The sequence below is a fragment of the Myotis daubentonii genome, chromosome 8 (genome assembly GCF_963259705.1).
Source record: "Myotis daubentonii chromosome 8, mMyoDau2.1, whole genome shotgun sequence".
NCBI lineage: Eukaryota > Metazoa > Chordata > Mammalia > Chiroptera > Vespertilionidae > Myotis > Myotis daubentonii.
In genome coordinates this window covers 50,087,334-50,099,235 of record NC_081847.1, presented here as the reverse complement: position 1 = coordinate 50,099,235, position 11,902 = coordinate 50,087,334, and the positions used below count along the sequence as shown (strand labels likewise).

Here is an 11,902-nt window from a genome sequence, read left to right as displayed (position 1 = left end):
AGAATCGAACCTGGGACCCTTCAGTCCGCAGGCCAACGCTCTATCCACTGAGCCAAACCGGCTAGGGCTCATAGAATGTTTTAAGTAATTCAGTTTATTACTAAAAAAATATACATTTAAAATATGTCAACTTACAAGATAGAGTAAACTAAGAATAGTTTTAGCAGGTTTAGTTATTTTGTTGGTTTATCTAGCACTGTATTAAAGAAAAACCTACAGCTGCATTGCAGTAATATTCCAAATGCGTAGAGTCCACATTGTAATTAGGAAGCCCTGTAATCACCATATGTCTCCTGATTTATCACAATGTGCTGTGTTCTTATTTTTTAAAATATGTTTTTATTGATTTCAGAGAGGAAGGGAAAGGGAGAGAGAGTTAGAAACAACAATGATAAGAGAGAATCATTGATTGACTTCCTCCTTTACACCCCACACTGAGGATGGAGCTCGCAATCCTGGGCATGTGCCCTGACTGGGAATCGAACCCTGACTTCCTGGCTCATAGGTTGACCCTCAACTATTGAGCCACACTGGCTGGGCACAATGTGCTATATTCTTGTACTGCTTGATCCAAGATATTGCAGAATTAAGATGCTTATAAAGTATAGGTGGAGATGTTAAATTGTGAACATCAAGTTTAGCTTCTTTCCACAAAAGTGATAAGAAAATATCTTTGAAAAATATAAAATGACATAAACATGTAACACCATTATTTTATTATCATCATTAGTTTGGCCATTGTTAGAATGTAGTGTCTAGAAAGTGTTGACCTTTACATTCATAAATTAATATATTTTTTTCATTGGTTTGTTCATTGGATTATTCTAAGCCAAGTCTCTATCTAGGCTTTCATACATTTATCTGAAAAATAAGATGTTTAAAAACAACAACTCACTTTTCTATTGCTAGTGATAGATAGTCACAGGCAGACCTGGAATTTCTAGAATAACTGTAGTGCTTGCTCAGGAGCTTTTATAAGTGTTCAAGGTTGGTTTACATATTATGTTTTTCCCAGTTTAAAGTACTAACGCTGTTGTAAGGTGTAAGAAAAGATCTAAATTGGGGGTATGGGTGATACATGTCTGCAATATTCCCCACTTATTGCCTATTTTCCCTGTTTGAATGATGTTATATAGTTACCCTCTTTTAGAACATTTTTCCAGGTTTATGGGTAATTTCAGACTTTGGGGTTTTGCATGCAAATACTCACCTCGACATACTATACTGTTTTCTCTGTTTGAATGAATAACAGGCAGTGCCCCACGATCATTAGTTTCATTTGCCACCAAAGAATATTAGACAAGATTTTCTACAGAATAACATTTACAGGGAGTGTTACATGCAGAGCAATGCAAACCACTGGCACTTTGTAGCTTCTCGATGCAGCACTCAGTGCATTTTGTAAGTGGGTGCAGTTCAGGGTCAGAGTGCTGTGTGGGGTTTTCTACAAAAAATCGTTCCCTGCCCTTCCTATTTCCCTCCGTCAAGACGACACATCTCACTTCTTCTGATTGTTTAATTTCTCTCTACTTCTCTGAATAGCACGCTTATATTACTACCAGATTTTTTTTTCAATTTTAGGGTATTTATTGATTTGTTGATGTCTTATTCCCATAAACTCATGGCATGTGAATGAATACCTTTCTCATATGACCATCTTTCAAAAATATTTGTCTTAAAGTTTGATTGTTTCCATATTTGTTTTTTTTGGTTTTTTATGACTTTGTTAATACTCTTCTCAGTTGAATCACATGGTACAAATAACCGCCTTCTCTCCTACAGAACTTTGTTCCCCACCCAGAGTGATTGTTTCTTTTCAGCTTGTATTTACCATAAGCTTATGTCAGACTCTTCAACAATGGTCTACATCACACATGTCAAACTCGCGGCCCGCAGGCCACATGCCTCATTTATTTGGCCCGTGTTAGCCTTTGAGTTTGACATGCTTGGTCTACATGATCTCTGGAGCTTCCGGTGCAACAGATATTCCAACACTCACCTTCCCAGAAAAGTTACTCAAGATCTTTGACTTGGGCCCAGAAGCTATGGTTCTTTCCACAGAACTGTCATCTTGATGTCTCCCTTTATCCAGAAAAACGAAGAGAGGGAAACATAAGACCTGGAATCAATTCTAGAAAACATCCAGGTATAAAAGGACACAAAGTCCCAGACTGCAAGTGTGTCACCAGTGCCCAGAGTGGTGGAGCGGACAAGCACAAGCCTGTTATATTTGGGTTTGTGGCTGTATAAGTTGGCAGTAATGGTTTTAAGCACTGGAGGCTGACACAGTGTTATGAAATAAGCAGTTTATTTATTTGAACAATGTGAGTTGTTTGGAAGCAAGTCCAGGTGAGGGATAGAAGCAGCTTGGAAAATAAGGAGACGTGGGGGGAAAGCACAGCTACAACTCTGACTGACTGGCTGGACCGGTGCCCATCAATCTGAATGACATCCCCCACAGCACAGTACTGGGCTACCTTAGAACGAAAGTTTGCAAATATTCAGTGGAGTATAAGATATGTAGAACAGGTGCGTATTTTGCACTCTGTGACTCAAGTGCACATTTTGTCTTATGCGGTTTGTGTCAAGAGAGGAAGAGGAAATTTTTTAAAAAGAGGTTTTGAAAAATTATATCATACAAATAGCAAGAGATAATTTTGGAATTATGTTAGATTATATTGTATAATAATTTCTTATGATAAAAAAGCAGTGTCTAATGAGAGAGAGAGAATAAGATTGGAGGAGGAGAAGGAGGAGGAGAAGGGAAGAAATTCAGAACAGCTTTGAGAAAGGACTGTAAGCTGGGAGGTGGTCTCTCTTGCCTTCCCTTACCTCCTTACGTCTAGCTGTCTAGCCACCTCCATGTCCTCTCCTAGGGAAGGCCCCATACCCATGTGCTGTCAGCAGCTCCCGCCCCCACCCTCTTCTTCCGTGAAGCATAGCAAAAGGAATGAAAAGGCAGCAAGAAAACAAGTGCCGGAGGGAGATGTGGCATGTTTTCTGCTCGGTGTAGTAGGTAGTCAGCACTCAATAAGTGTTTCGGGGTTGGCCTTTGAGAGCCTATAATTTAGCACCCTGATTTCCTAAAGCACCCTGATTAATAGGATAACTCATATTTCCCTGAATGTTTAGCTATTTTATCCAGTTCTTACTTAAACCTTTATTTTAATAATTCTCCATATCAATATAAAAATTCAGTAACTTTGTTTAATATAGTTCTTGACTAGTTTGGAAAAAAGGATGGAAGTTTTGCCATTTTGGGGAATTATTTGGTTTCATTTTCTTTGTTTGTACATTACAAAAATAACAGCATCACTACTATTGGGCTGTGTCTTGTGACATTCAATATCTCTAATGCCAGCTCTCTCATTCACTTTGATTTCTCTCATATTATGGAAGCTCTCTATAAAGGCATAACTCTCTGAAAGAAAAAACAATACTACTAATAAATTAATCTAGCAAACCATAAAAACAGCCCAGATAAGATTTAAAGATTAAACTTGAGAAATGGATTCTGTAAGTGTATTTCCTGAGCGATCTAAATGCCAGTGACCAAGGCCAAGGGATGGAAATATGTAACAAGGAAGTCACTGGTAGCTAGTGTGGTCAGAACTGCATGCTTCTCACTCTTGATGTGAAATGTTTTTCTAGCAAATGTTCACCTTCAATAATTTCCTTTGTAATTAAAGGGTGAGCCTAGTGCTGGAGAAAAACTGTTTTCCAGTTGTGTGCTGTTGTGAAAGCCATTTAATAAAACTGGATATCACTTCACTGGAAATAAAAGTGCTGGTCACCATTGTCATTTTCTATATTAACATTCCATAATTCCACCAAACCAGAGTCAACCAAGTAAAAATGATGTCCTATCATAACACAGGGTTAGGAAAGCACCAGAAATACATAATGAATTCTCAGCAATCTTCCATTTAATAAAGGGCCTCTTTTATTTTATTTTGAAAATAGCAAGCCAATAAATAAAGGAATAAGTGACATTTTAAAGGTTTGAAGAATATGATTGTCAGAATTCTGTTTAATTACAGTTAAAGTTCATCACATGAAAACAAAAATGTAAGGAGATCATATAATATTACAGTGTTAACAATAGTAACTCTTGGGTAAAACCCAGCAATTTTGATGTTCAAATCTCAACCATGCAAACTTGTGGTGGAAAGCAGTATTTTTGGACTGCTTTAGCTTTTTTTAGGTTATGGAGGAAATTTTAATATTGCACAACTATAACTGATTCTCCCGGTAGCAATCTCATTTGTGAATTTCTTATGGTTGTAAGACATTAATAACAATAGTTTATCTACTGAGGACTGTAATATAGAAACTAGAAATTTAGAAGAGGGTAGGTAATTCTTGAACTATGCACTATTTTTACCAAGGGGAAAAGTCACACAGAAAGATTTAAAAATAATTTAATTATTGCCTCATTATAATAATATTTTCTGTCCTGCCAAAAAATTTACATTTAGTTTCCAGGGACAGTATTCCTTTGCATTCCATTGCAAAAGGTGGCTCAGCTAGTATTTAAGTACAGATGTCCCCAAACTATTATCTGGAATCAATTATTATTGAAAAGGAAGTATATCAAATCATATATTTTGGAAAAGAAGCAAATTTGTAATGGGTATTTTGCTTCTTGACAAAGGTGTAGTGTCCACAGTTATTTTTATCAAAATGATCATAAACATTCTATTTAATGAAGGACAAATGATATCCCTCTATAAAATACAGTATAGGACTTCACAAAGTATATATAAAATGATTTAAAAGAATTTACAGGAAAACAAACATACAACACATAATTTAATACATTTTGAAGATTCATATGGATAAGGATTTTGCAAGATGGGATATTTCTGTGTGGATCCCAAAAGATAAGTATAGGGGCATATACAAAGCAGGTCAAAGTAAAACATGTGTCTGTGTGCATGAGTGTGCTAGGGTTTGTGTAAAGATGGTGCTAGGCGAGGTATTCTGTCGTCTGCAGCCAAGATGATACTGGCTTTCAACGCATTCGTTGTGAGGGTGTAGACTTATGTGTTGCTGTGATTTATACACTGCTGGCTATCACTACAATAACACGGTGTCTTAGAACTTGAAAGAATCTCTATTCTCCATTTCAGGTCTTCATAAAAATTGGGAGCTTCTTTTTCTCCACTCCACTCACTGACATATATTTTTCGATAAAGATAGGCATTGTGCCTTGAATTATGCAATAGACATGTAAATCTGAATTCCATTAATCAAATGATTTCATATGAACCCATATCATGTTCATTTCTGATTTATATTGAATAACAAGATACTACAATCATTTAATTCTCCATCTTTCCCTGCCTTTCAACCCCTCTGTCAAGGAGTTAATGATATTTGAAAACAACATAAAAACCCTTTCACAAGGTTTTCTTTGAGAGAAAACCTTTAAAAAGTTAAGCCATTATCTCAACCTTCTTTTCCTGAATTTGGGGCTTTACATTTTGGATTCCTTAAAATAAGCAAGTCTTATGAGGCTGTGGGTCACTTGGGTGAATAAGGACAGCAATCAGATTCTGAGGTGAGCACAGCTGCAGGGTCAGGGTGGAGACCTTGCTTCATTTGGGGCACAATTCTGTGTCTACAAAATGGGTTAATTTAATGTTCTCTTAAGTTTAAAATTGTAAAATAAAAACAGAGATCAGATTGAGAAAGTTAATTGTATCAACTAATAAAATAAGTTCAGAATATGGAATATGGACTAAGGTAGCAGGCATAGAAAGTGAAGCAAAATAAAAATGAATTAAATGGAATTATTAGAAGGAAGTTGACATATTCCTATTATAAGTATATTTTTCCCTTCTTTAAAATGTTTACAAGATATTCAAATTTTAAACTAAGAAAAGTGTATGAAAATCTCACATAAAAAGTGGCTTTCATATTATTTAGTAATTTTAACTTATTTCTAATTTATCTAAAATTCAATTAATTTAAATAATTGCCTATGTAAGGGTTTGAGGAAAAGCTTGATGTGTAAGGTATTTTAAAGAAAAAACCCCCATAAAAAACAATTCTCCAAATTTCAATTGAAAATGGAAGCTTTTTGAAACTCGCATGAAAATATGTAGCCCTGATATTATCAATTCTTTAACAAAGTTGTGACAAATGCCATAAATAATTAAATCAAAGTGCTACAGAGTAATAAAAATACCCAAAATAATAATCACAGCGACAATGCAATGAATTAGTAGGAATACAAAACATAGACACTTAATTTTTCCTTTTTTTTTTTTTTTTTTTTTAGTTTGACCATCACTTTAGAGAAAGTAAGTCTAAATTTCCAGCAAAGAACTGGATGACAGTATAAGAATAGTAATACTTATACCAATCATCCATGACCTACAGGTCTAATAATTGCCCCATAATTGATATTGTTGGTGATGAGTCCAGGAAGAGTTAGAAACATCTGACAAATTTGGGAAAACACATGTACAAGGGCCTGTTCACTTATAGGCCATGTGGCATTTCTCAGCTCCTACTACGCATCCCCGGGAGTTGAGATGTAGCCAAGGAAACATTCCTGGGAGCCTGCTAGGTGACCCTATTCCTGACTGTTTCTGGCCTGTGAATAAATTACAACATTTATGGGTTTTGGTTTTCTCCCGAGGGGAACATAAAAACAGGAGTTTTATTCTTCACGCTCATCTCCAGAGCTAACTAGCATTCCACCTATCTAGAAAATGTGCCCCAAATCTCATGATACTTCCATGAGAGACGATAAACTATAATGCCGTATCTAGTTGTAATAAATTATAGAACTTGATCCACAAAGATTCACATGCTTCAACAAGAAAGGAAGGATTTGTAGTAGAACATGTGGGTTAAGCTTTCAGGTACATTTATAGAGAACGCACACACGGGCTGTGCATTTTTTCTGACCTGTTCAGCCCTCAGCCTGTCTCACTGATAACGTGTCTTCACATTGACATGCAAATGAGGTTGACTCTACAGGAATGACTCTCAAGTCACTGAAGAGACATTGGACCAAGGGGATCCTGTTACATGTTCTTTGGTGTTAAACAATTTTCACTCTCCTAAAGGAAGCACGCTTGTTGGTAATAGGCTGTCTTCGTGTGGTAATGTCAATACTGATACAACTGATGTCTTGCATACTTAGTACTCAGAGAAACTAGTAAAGAAGGCCATGTCTGGGACATGGCACCGAGGTTAGAATGTTAAGAAAGTAAATCTGAGTGTTACACTAGAGTCTAATGACTAGACAGTTCACTGGAGTCTTTGTAATCTTATCTAAATTGTTGCCCTGACTAGTTCCCATTTTCCTTCTCAACTCTCTCCATTGGAAATTGCACTCCATAAATTTCATGGGCTAGAAATTCATTTGTGTGGCATATCACCTATTATTGTAATTATTAATGCATGTCCAGTAGGCAGATTTTTATCTATTTTGAGAAGACCAAGGTTTGGGGATTGTAAAGTATAGTTAATTATTGGTATAGTAATTTGAAATTGCAAGATACGGACAGACATAATATGCTAATAGAATTGGAGAAAAATGCATACTTTTCACTTTGAGCAGTTTCTAGCATAATATTTGTTATAACATGATATGTTAAAGGTCTTTAGGCTCAGCCCCATTGAATGTGTATTGCCTATTTATTGGGCTGTGTTATAATAATCAAAACTGGCCTACAATATTTTCATAAGAATATAATTGGCTTAGCTTGTTTTCACTGTATCACTAATGGTCCATTTTAGGAAGTGGCTCAAATAATCTAGAGAATAGGATACTCATGCTCTTTTACAAAGTTTTCTGAGACATTGGCCAAAGAATGAGGGGCAGACATCAATTTTCAGGATGTGTTTTAATATTTACTACAAAGATAGCACATGCAATAAATTGGATCCATAGAAACTGCTAACAGTGTGAAGTTATTTATCAGTTCACTGTTTCTATATTGGACAGAAAGTATAACTGGTTGACAATTTTATAGGTGATAAATAATTTTGAAACATTATTGCCCAATGAAGACAGAGAAAACTTGTACAAGATGTTAGGACTAGTACTCTAGTTACTACTTGGTGAAAAGGGGGAGGTTTACTTTTAATAAATACATTTCACTTTATTTCACATGCTCTATCAAACAGTATCTTCCCTAATAAATAAGTAAATATATATTTCTTATTTCATTAAGTTCAAATTGTGGCAGTGGCCAGAACCTATTGAGTTATAAATATTTGCAACCTGCATAAATAAATTAGTTCTGAGAGCCTACTATTCATTCAAGGAATAAAAAAAAAAATTGTGTTTTCTTTTGCCCCCATCAGAATAGTGAGCTATTGGGTTAAAGTTATTTTGTACTTTTATGCATTTTAAATATAATGTCACGTGTACAACAATTAATATTATCGGAAGAAAAAACTGGGGACATAAAAAATGAATCCCCTCACATAATCTGTGAAATGTGTATGTCCCCCAGGCTTTCTCTGCTCTCAGACGAACCTTTAGGACTTATGTTGGGTTCTGTCATCATCACTCTCTTCCCACCCGATATGGAAACTGTGCCCCTCTTCATTCACCTTCCCCATCTGGAGAAGTCCCAGCGGAGTCACTTTTGGAAGGGGCCAAAAGATGTCTTTGGTTCATAGCAAGTCACTCCCTCACAATGAAAAAGTCACATGTATGTTAAAGGTATAATACAATTTCTGGAGGGAGAAAAAATGACTTGTGAAGTGTAGAGGCATCTTCAGTCAAAACCTATAAGCTCAAGTGAGTTGAATACATGCCTATGACCACTCTAGTTGCTCCAGTGGAATTGATTTCATGAAGTTCCAGAAGACGGGTTCAGTAACTCTTCATCTTTGGTTTTTGTAGAAGATTTATCAGCTTGTCATTTTTATTGCAATGCGCACTGCCTTATGTCAAGTATGTTAGGTTAATATAAATTCTCCTATCTGTTCATTTAGTCGTTTTGACTTAGCTACAATTGGAAGCATAGTTAGAGGAGAGAATACATCTCCAAAAATGTCCCAGGAGATATTTTATGGCCTTATTCTCATTGCGATGAGATTGGATAAAGACATGGGAAGGAAAGTTCTATCTCACAGACTCTTTTTATAACATGATTTTCAGAATGAACTGGCCCAAGGTTTTGCCTGATCTCTGGTACCCTGTCAGTTATGCTCACTGGGAATGATCATAAGAAAACAGTGTTTTTGAGTAACTTCATGCAGGTATTATGTCTCCCACCCAGTAGACACAAGAGCAACTCATCTTATTAGCAGATTCCACCTCCCTGGACTCGGTGTCTGTGCTCCGGGCACATTAATAAAACTGAGACATGAACCAGGACCTTTGGGGGCTTTTCCCCATTAAGTCCCTTGTGGTCTCTAAGCAACAGCTCGACTGAGTGAGTCTTGCTCCGAGTGGGACCCCACTAGGAGCTGTGCTCAAATGGTCTCAGCTGGGAGTTGCTCTGGTGAGTTCAGCTAATGGCATTTCAAAAGCAAATGCCCTGTGCTGAAGGAATTTAGAGGTGCCTAACTCTGAAAGCTGAAACTTCAGGAAAGGCTCTGTCATTGTCAGGAACCAGTCACCTGCTCTTCTGATGTGTCAGCAAAATTCACAGTGCAGAGCATTTGAGCAATTTTCTTTTTATTCCTGAAAGCTTAGGATAATTATTTTTCACAGCCACATTAACTCTTATGATTAGCATCTTGATGGGGTTTTCACATTTATCTGAGGGTTGCGGAGAGTCTAGGTGGTTGCTATAAATGTGAATTGATCAAGGAGGGACCCAGAACCATTTAATGTTGCAGTAATCCTCTGAAAGGAATGGATAGGGATGAAGAATAAACCTTATCTCTAATCAGCAAAACAGGTACCCTTTCAACAGACTAACTTTGATAGTTTAAAATATTTTGCTATTAACAAAGAAAAATCTGGTGTTCATCTTACATGGCCTGGGCTCCCTGCTATTTCTATTCCTCTTAGGGGATTTGTGAGCTGGCCATCTTAAGCACGTGGCATCAGATAATCAGGCAGGTTCATCTTTATTTTCATTCAACTGAATGCCAAAACTGAGAGCAAAACGATCTATGTTGACCTGAATTAGCCAAATTTCCTCAGTCCACATGGAAATCACCAGCTCCTTTCAAACCTTCATCATTAGTGTGAAGGATGAACAAAATTATATTTACTCCATTTTCTCATAGTCCCAGCCAACCCTGACCCAGTAAAAGGAAAGGCAAGCCCAGCGAGTCCTGGTCATACAGTAAAAGGCGAATCCCTGATGGCTGCTGAGAAGAGTGTGTGAGGTTTCAGACTTCTACCATCCTGTGCCTGTTGGTCTCCTGACTGCAAAATAGATCAGTTCTTTTTACAGGTATTTTAATCACTTTCTTAAACAGGTTCTCATTTAGAGTTCCTTTTCTTGAGATGAGATGGAAGCTGGCTGGTGATCACACCCAAAGGGAGAAAGACACTGTCACCAACAAGGGAATGCTAGCCAGAAAGACAGCACGGTGACGTGAGGCATAGGACAGCTAGACTGGTTCTTTTGCTCCCAAAGCATCCCTCCTTCTCACACCTCAGGCTTGTCATAGGAGCAGACTTGACTATATAAATACTTTCGCTAATAAGAAGCATTTTTTTTTACAGCACTGTCTTAAAAACAGCTATTCAACATAACAATCTTTAACTTTAATGCACCAAATGACAGTTTTCTACGATTTAAGTGAGCATGACCTGTCACCCTCAGCACACATTTGATAATACTTGTTAAATATAGATGGATGTAGCAAAATCCATATCTCTATTTGTCTACACACACACACACACACACACACACACACACACACACACACACACACACACGCAGAGCTACAAGGCCTTGCTTAATCGTGTGTTCTCAATTTCCTGTTCCCTCAATTGTCACTGGGCTTATTTATATGGCAAGTTATGATGCCATTTGTGGAGCTTATTGGATTTATCCCTGTCAAAACCTTCCAAGCCACACAGCTTGTGGTGGGTGACCTTTATGTCTAAGGACCAGCCCTGTCATCAGACGGGAGGACTAAGCCATGAGGACACCAACCAGGTACAACCCTGTTGGGCAATGCTCATGGTGCCCGGGCTGCTGCTACTGTCAGACCCAAAGAATTGTATTTAAATGACTGTTCATATGATTTGGATTCTATCTTTGTTAAACACAGATATCCCGCCGCCCCCCCCCCCCCAAGAAATTCAATAAATAAAGGACTTAGCCACGGAATCAAGGAAGCAGAACTCCAGTTTTGAACCTTCCTCTGGGATGGGGGCTAGACCCAACCCATTTCAATTTCTACTGCAATTGGTCTTCCAGGAGGCAGAGGGCACAATGACCCCACAAGCAGGTCTGGGACAGACTGTCTCTCTGGTCAGCAGTGGTTCTCTGTGTGTCATTGGATGAGGCTTGAGCTGTAGCTGAATCCATAGCTGCTGGACCGGGACAAGGACTGCTGAGTCTCTTCGCTCTGCTCTGGGGCGTAGCTGGGAAAGGTCTGTGCACGTGACATCTTTGAGGAACCAAACCCATGACCTGGAGAGAAAGAAAGGAGAGCTGTACTAAGAAACAGGTAAAGCAAAACACAGATATATTGATAAAACAAACAAATCAGAGCCCTCTTAGCCTCTGTATTGAGCTCCAGGTAAGTAGGTAAAAATGGAGATAACCTGGTGTTTTGTTCCTCAAAGAGCTAAAAATGTCACCTGCAGGGCTCAATATTCCCCTCCAGTGTGTCTTGCCAACAATTCTGGATGCCAAAGAGCTAGGTACATTTTCTAAGGCTCTCAAACTTCTACTATCCTTCAACTTTTGAAACAAAAGCAGACAAGCTTTTCCAAAAGCAACACCATTTTTGA

General features: G+C 37.7%; 1 protein-coding gene across 1 annotated transcript in view; it reads right to left on the bottom strand.

Annotated features, from left to right (window-relative positions):
* Positions 1–3,925: 3,925 nt before the first annotated feature.
* The window catches only part of DOK6 (docking protein 6), a 247,369-nt gene continuing 239,392 nt past the window's right edge, over positions 3,926–11,902 (bottom strand). Inside the window, exon 8 of the mRNA XM_059706350.1 lies at positions 3,926–11,579. Coding sequence (XP_059562333.1) covers positions 11,440–11,579 — 140 coding nt within the window. The 3' untranslated portion in view covers positions 3,926–11,439. The remainder of the gene's footprint in view (positions 11,580–11,902) is intronic.